Here is a 13,967-nt window from a genome sequence, read left to right as displayed (position 1 = left end):
TAAGAAATCATGAACAGAACATCTAAGAATTATGGGATAACATGAAAAGACCAAATTTAAGAATTATCAGAATAGATGAAGGAATAGAGATACAAAACAAAGGAATGCACAGTTTTTTCAATGATAACATAGCAGAAAATTTCCCAAACCTAAAGAATGGAATGGAATATCAAATACAAGAGGCTTACAGGACCCCAAGTGTACAAAAATTATAGCAAACCCACACCAAGACACATTATAATGAGAATGACTTACACACAGAATAAAATCTCAAAGGCTGTGAGAGAAAAAAAAAAATCAAATTATGTATAGGGGGAAACCAATTCAGATCTCAACCCAGACCATCAAAGCTAGGAGGTCCTGGAATAATATATTTCAAGCTCTGAAAGAAAATGGATGCCAACCAAGAATTTTATATCCAGCAAAATTAAGTTTCAGATTTGACAATGAAATTAAAACCTTTTACAATAAACAAAAATTAAAAGAATTCATAACTACTAAATCTATATTACAGAGCATTCTGAACAAAATATTCCATGAGGATGAAGTGGGGGAAAAAAGTGAAAACTAGGAAAGGGAGGAGCTACATTAAAGGGACATTCAACCAAATGAGAAACTAAGACAAATCAAAAACTAGAAATAAATCAAAACAACAGGGAATACAAATCATATCTCAATAATAACCTTTAATGTTAACCGCCTAAACTCATCAATCAAAAGACACAGATTGTCAGACTGGATTAAAAAGCAAGATCCAACAATATACTGTCTATAAGAGACTCACCTCATGGGCAAAAACATCCACAGGCTAAAGGTGAAAGGATGGGAAAAAACTTACCAGTCATATGGATTGTATAAACAAGCAGGATTTCCATTCTCATTTCAGATAATGTAGGCTTCAAACCAAAGTTAATCAGAAGAGACAAAAAGGGACATTTTATACTTCTTAAGGGAAGTATATATAAGCAGGATATAATGATTATAAATACTTATGCCCCAAACAATGGACCATCTATGTACATCAGGCAAACCCTTCTCAATTTCAAGAGTCAAATAGACCACAATACAATAATACTGGGTGACTTTAACACACCTCTCTCAGCACTGGACAGATCTTCCAAACAAAAACTAAATAAGAAAATTATAGAACTAAATAATACAATCAATAATTTAGACTTAACAGACACATTTAGAACTTTTCATCCATCATTGAGCAAATATACTTTCTTCCCAGCAGCACATGGCACCTTCTCTAAAATATACCATATCTTATCCCACAAAGCAACTCTTAGTAAGTACAAAAAAAACAGAGATAATACCCTGCATTCTATCAGACCACAATGGAATGAAATTAGAAATCAACGATAAGATTAAAAAAAATACAAGCTACTATAACAAATGGAGACTAAATAAATGATAAATGGATAATAGAAGAAATCAAGGATGAAATTAAAAAATTCTTAGAGGTAAATAAGAACACTGATAATGACATATCAAAAGCTCCTGGACACTATGAAGGCAGTACTAAAAGGAAAGTTTATTGCATTGAGTACATTCATTAAAAGAATAAACAGTCAAAAATAAATGACCTAACACTGCATCTCAAAGCCCCAGAAAAAGAAGAAGAAAGCTATACCAAAAGCAGTAGAAGACAGTAAATAATTAAAATCAGAGCTGAAATCAACAAAATAAAAAGAGAAACAATTTAAAAAACTGATAAAACAAAAAGTTGTTTTTTAAAAAAAACAAATAGATAAATCCTTGACCATGCTAATGAAGAGAAAAAGAGAGAAAACTCAAATTACTAAAATACAAGATGAAGAAGGAAATATTACAACAGACATGTCTGAAATACAGAAGATAATTAGAAACTATTTTGAAAATTTATATTCCAATAAAATAGAAAATATTGAAGACATTGACAAATTTCTAGACATATGACCTACCCAAACTGAATGAGGAGGTAATACATAATTTAAACAGATTAATTTCAAGTAAAGAAATAGAAAATGCCATCAAAACCCTACCAACCAAGAAAAGCCCAGGACCAGATGGATTCTCAGCCAAATTCTACAAGACTTTCAAAGAATTAACATCAGTACTCCTCAAAGTATTCCATGAAATTTTCATGAAACAGAAAAGGAGAGAACCCTTCCAAACTCATTCTATGAGGCTAATATCACCCTGACACCAAATCAGACAAAGACACATCAAGGAAAGAAAACTTCAGACCAATATGCCTGATAAACATAGATACAAAAATTCTCAATAAGATTATGGCAAATCGCACACAAAATCATATTAAAAAGATAGTGCACCATGACCAAGTGGGGTTCATCCCAGGGATGTAGGGTTGGTTCAACATATGGGTTTCACTGAGATGCTTAGCACTTTGCTTTTGCTGAGGCTGGCTTTGAACTCTCGATCCTCCTTTCTTAACGCCCCCTGCCTCTAAGATTACAGGCATGGGCCACCACACCCAGCTTGAATTTTTTTCTTTATGGAAACTCAGGATCTTTTATCTGTACTGATTATTCTTAAATTTCACACAAATGTGACTTGGTTAAGTCTGTTTTTATTGTGTATGGCTTTGTGGGCTCTTCTAATAAGGTACTTTGGAAATCAAGAAATGTAATTCATATTAATGGACTTAAAAACAAAAATCATATGTCCATCTCAATAGATGCAGAAAAAGCATTTGACAAAATACAGCACACCTCATGTTCAAAACACTAGAAAAACTAGGGATAGAAGGAACATACCTAAATATTATAAAAGCTATATATGCTAAACCCAAGGCCAGCATCATTTTAAATGGAGAAATATTTAAAGCATTCCCTCTAAAAACTGGAAGAAGTCAAGGATGTCCTCTTTCACTACTTCTATTCAACATAGTCCTTGAAACTCTAGCCAGAGCAATTAGACAAAAGAAAGAAATCAAAGGGATACAAATGGGTAAAGAAGAACTCAAACTATCACTATTTGCTGACAACATGATTCTATATCTAGAAGTTCCAAAAAATTCCACCAGAGAACTTCTAGAATAAATGAATTCAGCAAAGTGGCAGGACAGAAAATCAATACCCATAAATCAAACGCATTCCTATACATTTTCAGCATTAAATTCACTGAAAGAGAAATTAGGAAAACTACTCCATTCACAATAGCCTCAAAGAAAACAAAAACAAAAACAAAACTTGGGAATCAATCTAACAAAAGAGGTGAAAGACCTCTACAATGAAAACTACCAAACACTAAAGAAAGAAACTGAAAAAAAAAAAAAAAACCTCAGAAAATGGAAATATCTCCCATGTTTCTGGATAGGCAGAATTAATATTGTCAAAATGGCCATACTACCAAAAGTGTTACACAGATTTAATGCAATTCCTATTAAAATCCCAATGACATTATTCATAGAACTCAAAAAAGCACTCATGAAATTCATTTGGAAAATTAAGAGACCCAGAATAGTTAAAGCAATCCTTAGCAAGAAAAGTGAAGCAGGAGGCATCACAATATCAGACCTTAAACTATAGAGCTACAGTAACAAAAACAGAATGGTATTGGCACCAAAATACACTTGTAGACTAATAGTATAAAATAGAGGACACAGAGACAAACCCACATAAATACAGTTATGTCACAGGTGCTAAAAACATTCCCTGGAGAAAAGATAGCCTATTCAACAAATCATGCTGGCAGATCTGGAAATCTATATGGAGCAAAATGAAATTAAACCTCTCTCTCTCACCCTGTACAAAATCAACTCAAAGTGGATCGAAGACTTAGGCACTAGAACAGAGACCCTGAACCTAATAGAAGAAAAAAATAGGCCCAAATCTTCATCATGTCAGCATAGGATCTGACTTCCTTAACAAGACTCTTAAAGTGGAAGAAGTAAAATCAAGAATCAATAAATGGGATGGATTCCAATTAAAAAGCTTCTTCTCAGTAAAGGAAATAATCAGTAATGTAAAGAGAGAGCCTACAGATTGGGAGAAAATCTTTACCACATGCACCTCCAATAAAGCACACACAAAAAAACCAAATAACCCAATCAATAAATGGGCTAAGGAACTGAACAGACATTTCACAGAAGAAATACAATCAATCAACAAATATATGAAAAAGTATTCAACATCTCTAGTAACTAGAGAAATGCAAATCAAAACTACTCTAAGATTTCATCTCACACCAGTCAGAATAGCAATCATCAAGAATACAGAAAACGATAAATATTGGTGAGGATGTGGGGAAAAAGGTACACTCATACATTGCTGGTGGGACTGAAAATTGGTGCAACTACTATGGAAAGCAGTATGGAGATTCCTCAGAAAACTGGGAATGGAACCACCATTTGACCTAGCTATCCCACTCCTCAGTTTATACCCAAAGACTTACAATCAGCATATTTCAGTAATTCAGCCAAGCCAATGTTTATAGCAGCTCAATTTACAATAGCTAAACTGTGGAACCAACCTAGGTGTCCTTCAGTAGATAAATGATAAAAAAAAAAAGTGATATATACTCAATTAAATGTTATTCAGCTTTAAAGAAGAGTAAAATTATGGCATTTGCCAGTAAATGGATAGAGTTGGAAAATATCATGCTAAGCAAAATAAGCCAATTCCCCAAAATCCAAAGGCCTAGTGTTTTCTCTAGTATGAGGATGATGATGCTAATTCATAATAAGGTATGGGGCACTAGAGAAGAATAGCGTTACCTTAGATTAGGTGGAAAGATGTGAAGGAAGGGAGGGGATATGGGGATAGGAAAGATAGTAGAATGAACAGACATTATTACTTTATATATATATGTGACTACACGACCAATATGATTCTGCAACACGTACACTCAGAAAAATGAGAAATTATATCCCATCTATGTATGATATATCAAAGTACATAAATGCATTCTACTGTCATGTGTAACTAATTAAAACAAAAAATTACATTAAACAGGGATGAGAGGTGGGAGGGAAAGGGAGAAAGAAGGGAAATTGCATGGAAATGGAAGGAGACCCTCAGGGTTATACAAAAGTACATACAAGAGGAAGTGAGGGGAAAGGGAAAAATAATACAAGGGGGAGAAATGAATGACAGTAGAGGGGGTAGAGAGAGAAGAGAGGAGGGGAGGGGAGGGGAGGGGGGATAGTAGAGGATAGGAAAGGCAGCAGAATACAACAGACACTAGTATGGCAATATGTAAATCAATGGATGTGTAACTGATGTGATTCTGCAATCTGTATATGGGGTAAAAATGGGAGTTCATAACCCACTTGAATCAAAGTGTGAAATATGATATATCAAGATCTATGTAATGTTTTGAACAACCAACAATAAAAAATTTAAAAAAACCAAAAAACAAAAAATTAATTAACAAAACCATATTAATAAATATATTCATGTCTTAAAAAAAAGCCAACACTATATAACAAACCCATACCCCAAGACATATCTTCAGGAGAAAACTGCTACTAAGAATAATAAAAATAATTTGTGTTCTTTTGGAGGCTTCACATGACCTTATTTTTCCATACTTCTTGTGCTCCTACACTAAGATTCTGGTAGATTGTTAACTCTACCACTTTTAATAGGGTATCCTTTTTAGTAGCAGCTTTCAAAGAAACAGATTCCCCAAAAGTAGAAATAAATAAAATTCCTACAAATTAAGTTACAATTATAAGCTAAAAGGGATCCATGAGAATATAGACAAATAAATACAATTAGGAAGACAATGTAAGATATATGTGAAAAATTCAGCAAAGAGAGATTCTGAAAAAGAATCAAACAGAAATCCTGGAAACGAAGAGTTCAACAGGTTGAAAACAAACAAAAAAAATACCTGCCAAAGTCTCAACAACAAACTATACCAAGTGGAAAAAAAAATGTTTGAACTTGAATCTTGAAGACAGGTCATTAGAAGTATCTTGAGTCAAACAAAAAAAAAAAAAAGAAAAAAGAAAAAGAAAGAAAAGAAAAATGAAGAAACGGAGGGAATATTATTCAAGATCTATGACATACTTTATTTTTATTTATTGGTTCTTTTTAGTTATACATGACAGCAGAATCCATTTTTATATAATTATACAAGCATGGAATACATCTTATTCTAGTTAGAGTCCCATTCTTATGGATGTAATGGTGGGATTCACTGTGGTGTTTTCATATAGTACACAGGAAAATTATGCCACATTCATTCCTATGAGACACTTTAAATGTATAAACACCTGTATTTATTTTTGGAATAAGCAAAGGCAAGGAGAAAAAAGTTAAGGTATAGAAAACTTCCCTAATCTTGGGGGAAAAAATATAGATATCCATGTACAGAAAGCTTATGGGGCTGCCAAAAGACACGGTCAGAAAAGATATTCACAGCATATAGTCAAACTGTCAGAAGTGTAAGTTAAAGAAATAATTAAAAAATCTTCAAGGGAAAAGCACCAAATCACATTTACAGGATCCCCATTAGACCAACAGATTTCTCAGCAAAAACATTATAGATAAGGAGGGAATGGAATGATATATTCCAAGTCGTGAATCAAAATAATTCCCAACCTAACTTACTATATCAGCAAGGTTATCCTTCAGAAATAAAAATGTTCTAAGACAATTGAAAACTGAGGGAATTCATGTCTACCACGAAAAAGATGTGTAAGGGAGTCCTACACTCAGAAAGGAAAGATAAAGAAATCATTCTGAAAGCAAGTGAAATTGTAAATCCCACTAGAAGAATACATACAAAAAGGAGAAATAGAAAAGAATCAAACATTGGCAATACAGTAAACCACCAAACCAAAAAGAAGGGCAGAGAGGAAGAACAAAAAAATATTCAAAACAATTAGAAGAAAGTCAATAAAATGATGAGAATAAATTTTTACATATCCATAATATTCTTAAATGTAAACAGACTAAATTCTCCAATTGAACGATATTGGAAAAATTAAGTGTTGTTAATTGGATGAATGGATAAAAAATAAGACCCAACAAGATGCTGCCTATAAGTCACTTGCTTCACCAGCAAGGAAACACATAGACTAGAAGTAAAAGTATGGAAAATGATGTTCCAAGCAAATGGAAACCTAAAGCAAGCAGGATAGCTATACTTATATCTGACAAAATAGATTTTAAGACAAAAACTGAAAGAAACAAAGGTCACTATAAAATGATGAAGGGATAAATTCAACAAGAAGAACGTTTATAAGTCTATGTGCAGCTAATGTTGGAGCATCCGATTTTTAAAAGTTTATTTTTATTTCCTTTTTTAATTGGTACATTGGTACACTGTAATCATACATAATAATGGGATTCATTATTTCATATTCATACATGCACACAATAGAACAATATAATTTTGTCAATTTCATTCCCCAAGCACCCAATTTTATAAATAAAGTATCAGACCTAAGGGGAGCGACAGGCTCCAACAAAAGTGGGGGATTTCAACATCCCACTATCATCAATGAACTGATCACCCTAACCAAAAACAACAACAACAAAATCAACAAAGAAACAGAGAATCTATACTATCATAGATCAATTGGACTGAACAGACATTTACACAACATTCTACCCAACAAGTACAGAACACAAATTATTTTATGAGCACATGAAACATTCTCTACAACATGTATTGGTTCAAAAACAAGTTTTAACAAATTTTAAAAAATGATCATATCCTGTGTATTTTGTGATCAGAAACCAAAAGTCAACAACAAAAGAAAATTTAGAAATTACACAAATGTATTGAAATTAACAACACTTAATTTTTCCAGTGCTGGAGATTGAACACTTGACCTCACGCACGCAAAGCATCCACTCGCTGAACAATGGATTTTTGAACTGAGGAAGTCAAAAGGGAAATTTTAAAATTTCTTGAAAAAAAATGAAAATAAAAAGTCAACATTCAAAAATGTAGAATGTAGCAAAAGCAGGATAAGTACTACAAGGGAAGTCTACACATTGAATGCCTATATTAAAAAATACATATTTCAATCAACTTAATAATGCACCTCAAGGATTGTGAACAGCAAAAATAAACCAAATTGCAAATTTTAGAAGAAAAGAAATTAACAAAGATCAGAGCAGAAATAAGTAAAATAGAGAAAAAAATTAAAAACCAAAAGATTCATGAAACAAAGAGTAGGTTCTTTGAAAAAGATGAATAAAACTGACAAACTTTTATCTACACTATCCAAGAAAAAGAGAGAAGACTCAAAACTAAAGATTAAAAGGAAGACATTACAACTTATGCTACAGAAATACAAAGGATCATTAGGACTACGAAAATTTACATGTCAGAAAGTGGAAACCCTAAAAGAAATGGACATATATCTGGACACTTATGTCCTACCAAAATTTAATCATGAGGACCGGAAAAAAAACATGACTAGACCAATAATAAGTAATGAGACTGAATTAGTAATAAAGTTTCCCAACAAAGAAAAGCCCAGGACCAGATAACTTTATTGCTGAATTTTATCAAACATTTATTTGTGTGTGGGAGGGTGCTAGTGGTGTGGAGAGGTCTTGTTATGTTGCCAAGGCTGGCCCTAAACTTGTGATCCTCTTGCTTCAGCCTACTGAATAGCTGGGATTATACTTTATCAAACTTTTAAAAGAACTAATGCCAATTCTTTTCTAAGTATTTCACAGAACTGAAAGGGAGGGAACTCTTCCAAACTCATCTTAGGAGATAGCATTATCTTGTTATTCAAACCAGAAAAGGATGCCAAAACAACACAACAACAACAACAAAACTATCAGCTAATACCTCTCATGTATATAGATACAAAAATTTTCAACAATATAGTAGCAGATAGGGGTTGGGGATGTAGCTCAGTGTCAAAGAGTGTTTGCCTAGCACGTGTAAGGCACTGGGTTTGATCCTTAGCACCACATAAAAATAAACAAATAAGGGGCGGGGGTTGTGGTTCAGTGGAGAATGTATGCTTAGCATTTTTGAGGCACTGGGTTTGATTCTTAGCACTGCATATAAATAAATAATACAAAGGTCCATCAATAACTAAAAAAAAAAAAAAAGGCCTGCTGTCCATCTACAACTACAAAAAATTTAAAAAATACTAGCAAATCAATTTGGAAGATTGGAACTACATTGCTGATGAGAATGTAAAATGCTTCAACTAATTTGAAAAATACTTCAATTGTTTATTAATATTTTAAATTAATGCCTATCACATTATCTAGCTACTCTATTTCTCAATATTTACCCCAAAGAAAACGAAATATATATGTTCATACAAATGTTCATGGATGATTTATTTGTAATGAGCTCAACTAGAAACAATAAAGATGTACAACAGGCAAGTGTAAAAAAAAAAAAAAACTAGCAAATCAAGTTCAGCAGCATAATAAAAAAAAAAAAGGTCAATCACCATAATCAAATTAGATATGATCCAAGGATGATTCAACATATGCAAATGAATAAACATAGTGTATAACATCAAAAAGAATAAAAATCATATGGTCATCTCAATAGATGCAGAAAAAGTATTTGATAAAATTCAGCATGACTTCATGATAAAAGCTCTACATAAAATAGGTACAGGATTGTACCTTAACATAATACAGGCTGTATATGACAAACCCACAGCTAACATCATACTGAATGAGGCAAAGCTGAAAGCAGTACCTCTGAGATCAGGAACAAGAACACAGCTGTCGGGGCTGGGGATGTGGCTCAAATGGTAGCGCACTCGCCTGGCACACGTGCGGCCCGGGTTCGATCCTCAGCACCACATACAAACAAAGATGTTGTGTCCACCGAAAACTAAAAAATAAATATTAAAAAATTCTCTCTCTCTCTCTCTCTCTCTCTAAAAAAAAAAAAAAAAAAAAAAAAAAAAAAAAACAGCTGTCCACTATCACTGCTTACTAGAAGTTTTAGCCAGAAAATTAGGCAAGAGAAAGAAAGAAAAGGGATATAATTAGGAAGGGAGGAAGTCAAATTATCCATTTGCAGACAATTATATATGCAGAAAAACTAAAAGCTCCACCAAAAGACTATAAAAACTGATGTACAAATTCAGTAAAGTAGGAGGATAAACACACCCCCCACACACACATCAGTAACTTTTCTATATACCAATAATGAATTTGCTGAGAAAGAAATCATGAAAATACTCTCATTCACAATAACTATGAAATAACAAACAACAACAAAACTCCCTAGGAATAAAACGTATCCAAGGAACTAAAAACCTCTACAATTAAAAAAAAAAAAAAAACCAATAAAGTAAATTGAAGACAGGCAGGCAGGCAGACAGACAGACACACACACACACACACACACACACACACACACACACACACACACACTGGAGACCTCTTACATTCATGGATTAGAAGACTTGATATTGTTAAAACGACCACACTACCCAAAGTGATATACAGATGCAAAACAATCCCAATCAAAATATCCCAGACATCCTAACAGGACTAGAAAAAACAATTTCAAAATTAACATGGAAGCGCAAAAATTGTGAATAGCTGAAGTGACCACAGGCAGAAAGACCTAAGCTGGAAACATCGTAATGAATGATTTCAAAAATACTATACATATGATAATCAAAATAGCATCATATTGGCATATAAATGGACCAAAGAACAGCAGACATACAGAAATACACATCCCCCCATATCTAATGCCTCCTTATTCTCAAGAAAAGTGCCAGAAACACACCCTGGAGAAAGGAAAGCCTCTTCATTAAAGGGCAGTAGGAAAACTGGATATCTACTTGCAAAGACAGAAACTTGACCTTCTCTCTCACCATGTTCAAGGATCAACTCAAAACAGATCAAAGAATAAAATGTTAGACTTGAAATTCTGAAACTATTAGAAGAAAACATGGGGGGAAAACTTCAAAACATTAGTTCAGGTAATGGTTTTCAGGAAAGGACCCCAAAAGCACAGGAAACAAAAGCAAAAACTGATTAAGATTATCACATCAAACTAAAAGGCTTCTTTGTCAGGCACAGTAGTACATGCCTACAATCCTAGAGACTTGGGAAACTACAGCAGGAGGACTGCAAGTTTGAAGCCAGCCTCAGCAATTTAGCAAAATTAAAATAAATAAATAAATAAGGCTGAACATGTAGCTCAGTGGTACAGTATTACAGGGTTCCATCCGTAGTACCCTGCCACACACAAATAAAAATAAAAGTAAATATCTTTCTGTTTTCTACATAGCAAAGTAATAATCAATGGAGTGAAGAGACAACCCTCAGAATGGAGAAAATATCTGACTGACAGAGGATCAATATCCAGAATACATAAAGAACTCAAAAAACAAAAAACAGGCAATCCATTTTAAAAATGGGCAAATGATTTGAAGAGACACTTCTCAAAAGAAACACAAATAACCAAAAAATATATGAAAAAATGCTTAATTGCATTAGCTGTAAGATAAATACAAATCAGAACTATAATAAGATACCTTTCAGTGGCTATTATAATACCACAGAATGGCTATTATTAAAAAAATGCTGGTGGGCTGGGGATGTGGCTCAAGCGGTAGCGCGCTCGCCTGGCACGTGTGCGGCCCGGGTTCGATCCCCAGCACCACATACACACAAAGATGTTATGTCTGCCGAAAACTAACAAAAAAAATAAATAAATATTAAAAAAAATTCTCTCTCTCTTAAAAAAAAATGCTGGCAAGGATAAGGAGAAAAAGGAATTTGTATACTCTTGGAGGGAATGAAAATTAGTATAGCCATTATGAAGAACAGTACAAAGATTCTTCAAAAAATTAAAAATAGATTTATCAAATGACCCAGTTATTCCACTTCTAGGTATATATCCAGAGGAAATGAAACCAGCATATTCACTAAATACCTGCATGCCCAAGTTTATTGTGACACTATTTACAAGAGCTAAGAATTAGTCTATGTGCCCATCAACAGATGAATGGATAAAAAAAAATATGTGGATGTATACACAAGGGAATATAACTAGCCACAAGAATGGAATCCTGTCATTGCAGCAAAATGAATTGAACTGGAGGACTTTATGTTAAGTGAAAAAAGCCAGATACAAAAAGACAAGTACCATATGTCTTTCATACGTGGAAGCATAAAAACTCTGACCTTAAAAGAATAGTGATTACTTGAGATGGGAAAGATATGGTTAGGGGGAGTGGTTGGAAAAGGGGGGATGGATTTGATTACTACACGCTCTATATGCATAGATGGAAATATCACACTAACCCCATGAAAATGTATGATTTGATTAGTGCACGCTCTATGCATATACAGAAATATCATACTAACCCCACTAATATGTACAATTACTACATATTAATAAATAAGGGGATTGCAAATGAAGACCACGGTGATTTATTAGCCATCAGATTGGCAAATATTAAGAAATTTACAAAACTAATAAAAGAGAATGCATTAATGAAAAGCATTATATACTGCTAGTGGTGTAAATTAGCAAAACCATTTTGGGAAACAATTTGAGACTATAAAGGTGAGCAAACCCTACAACCCACTGCCACATTTATAACTTTACTATGCCTCTGTTCCAAAAGATATGACAAGAATGTTCTAAGCAGCAAAGTTTGTATTAGTAAAGAACTGGAAAAACCCTATAGGAGAATAGATACACAGTGGTATATTTTCATAGTAAAATTCTGAACATCAGTGCAAATGAATGAGCTACAGCTATAAGCAACATGGATAAATACAAGCAGAACAAAATAATAAAACAAATCCCCAGTGAGTAATGAGAATATAATGCCATTTTTACAAAGCTTAAAAATTAACACACCTATGATAAACCTAGCTTTTAAAAAGCAGAGAAAGCAAAAATCTTTGTCACTGGTTACAGGAAGTGGAGATGATTGAAGGTTATGATAAGAGAAGTGCATCTAAGTGGAGGCCAGTTGGTGATAATGATAGAGTTGTTGGATTGGTTGGGAGAGGTAGAAAATTCCATCTTAATACTAATATGCTTTATAATCTAACTTCATAATTTAGGTAAATATGTGTATACATACATACATATATTCTTCTATTCTATGACATATATAAAATAAATTTTAAAAAGAAGAAAGATGACTAAAATATGCTAGCTGATATTCATGGCAATGGAAACAAAATCTCCAGCCTAACACTTACTGGTCAAGAGTCTTATAATAAATGTCCAGATCTTTGTTTACCAGCTCTGTTGTTCTCATAACAATCATCATTTCTCTATACTTTTCCTCAGCATCTCGAAACTGAGGTTCTCGAAGTTCTTTCTTAAAATGAATAATTTCTTCCTCATAACCTTTCTGTCGCCCCAATGCCAAACTGTGATTTCTTTTTATATTGTCTATGTTCTCTTCCAACTTCTGATGTTCACTGTAAAAGGGAAAATTTTTTTTGTTCACAATATGTCCAAGACAGTCTAGTTTTATCTGAAATAAACAATTTTCTACAGTAATTTTTATTAAAAAGCTAGACTTCTCTATTAAAAAAAAATTACTCTTGCACCCAAGTATAAAAACTGAAACACTGACCAAAAAGAAGTAAAATAATCAAAATCTTATGATAATCTAACAGGTTATACAGGCTTCAATGTATACTTTAAAAATTCTTTATTTATTTAACAATTGTTTATTTATTAAACATCTTCTTAGGAGCTAGACATTGCTCTCAAGTTTATAGACATCTGAAAGCTGGCCTGATTGTACATTCTGTTGACATTTCTGTTGTATCCTAGTTGAAGAAAGGTTTGAAAAAGAACAGATGAATTTGAACAGATGAATTTGAAATCTGAGTGAATGTAAAAGGCATTATTAAGTACTAATCACAGAAATTTTTAAAATATCTGGTTTGGGTCTTTAGTAGTAAAGAATAAATTATTTCATTTAAAGTTCCTTCTAAAAGCTTTCCTTTTCCAACTTGCCAGAGAAAGCACTAATATCACTGTGTTAGAGCTGAGGTTTGAGAGCTAAAGGG

At 33.1% G+C, this 13,967-nt stretch overlaps 1 protein-coding gene across 1 annotated transcript in view; it reads right to left on the bottom strand.

Annotated features, from left to right (window-relative positions):
• Rad50 (RAD50 double strand break repair protein) overlaps positions 1-13,967 on the bottom strand; it is a 99,675-nt gene that overhangs the window by 35,111 nt on the left and 50,597 nt on the right. Inside the window, exon 21 of the mRNA XM_046467627.2 lies at positions 13,143-13,367. Coding sequence (XP_046323583.1) covers positions 13,143-13,367 — 225 coding nt within the window. The remainder of the gene's footprint in view (positions 1-13,142; positions 13,368-13,967) is intronic.

The sequence above is a fragment of the Marmota monax genome, unplaced genomic scaffold (assembly GCF_021218885.2).
Source record: "Marmota monax isolate L192 unplaced genomic scaffold, Marmota_monax_Labrador192_F-V1.1 WCK01_AAM20220418_F8-fsc00199, whole genome shotgun sequence".
Taxonomy (NCBI): Eukaryota; Metazoa; Chordata; class Mammalia; order Rodentia; family Sciuridae; genus Marmota; species Marmota monax.
This window is presented reverse-complemented; position numbering and strand designations above follow the sequence as displayed.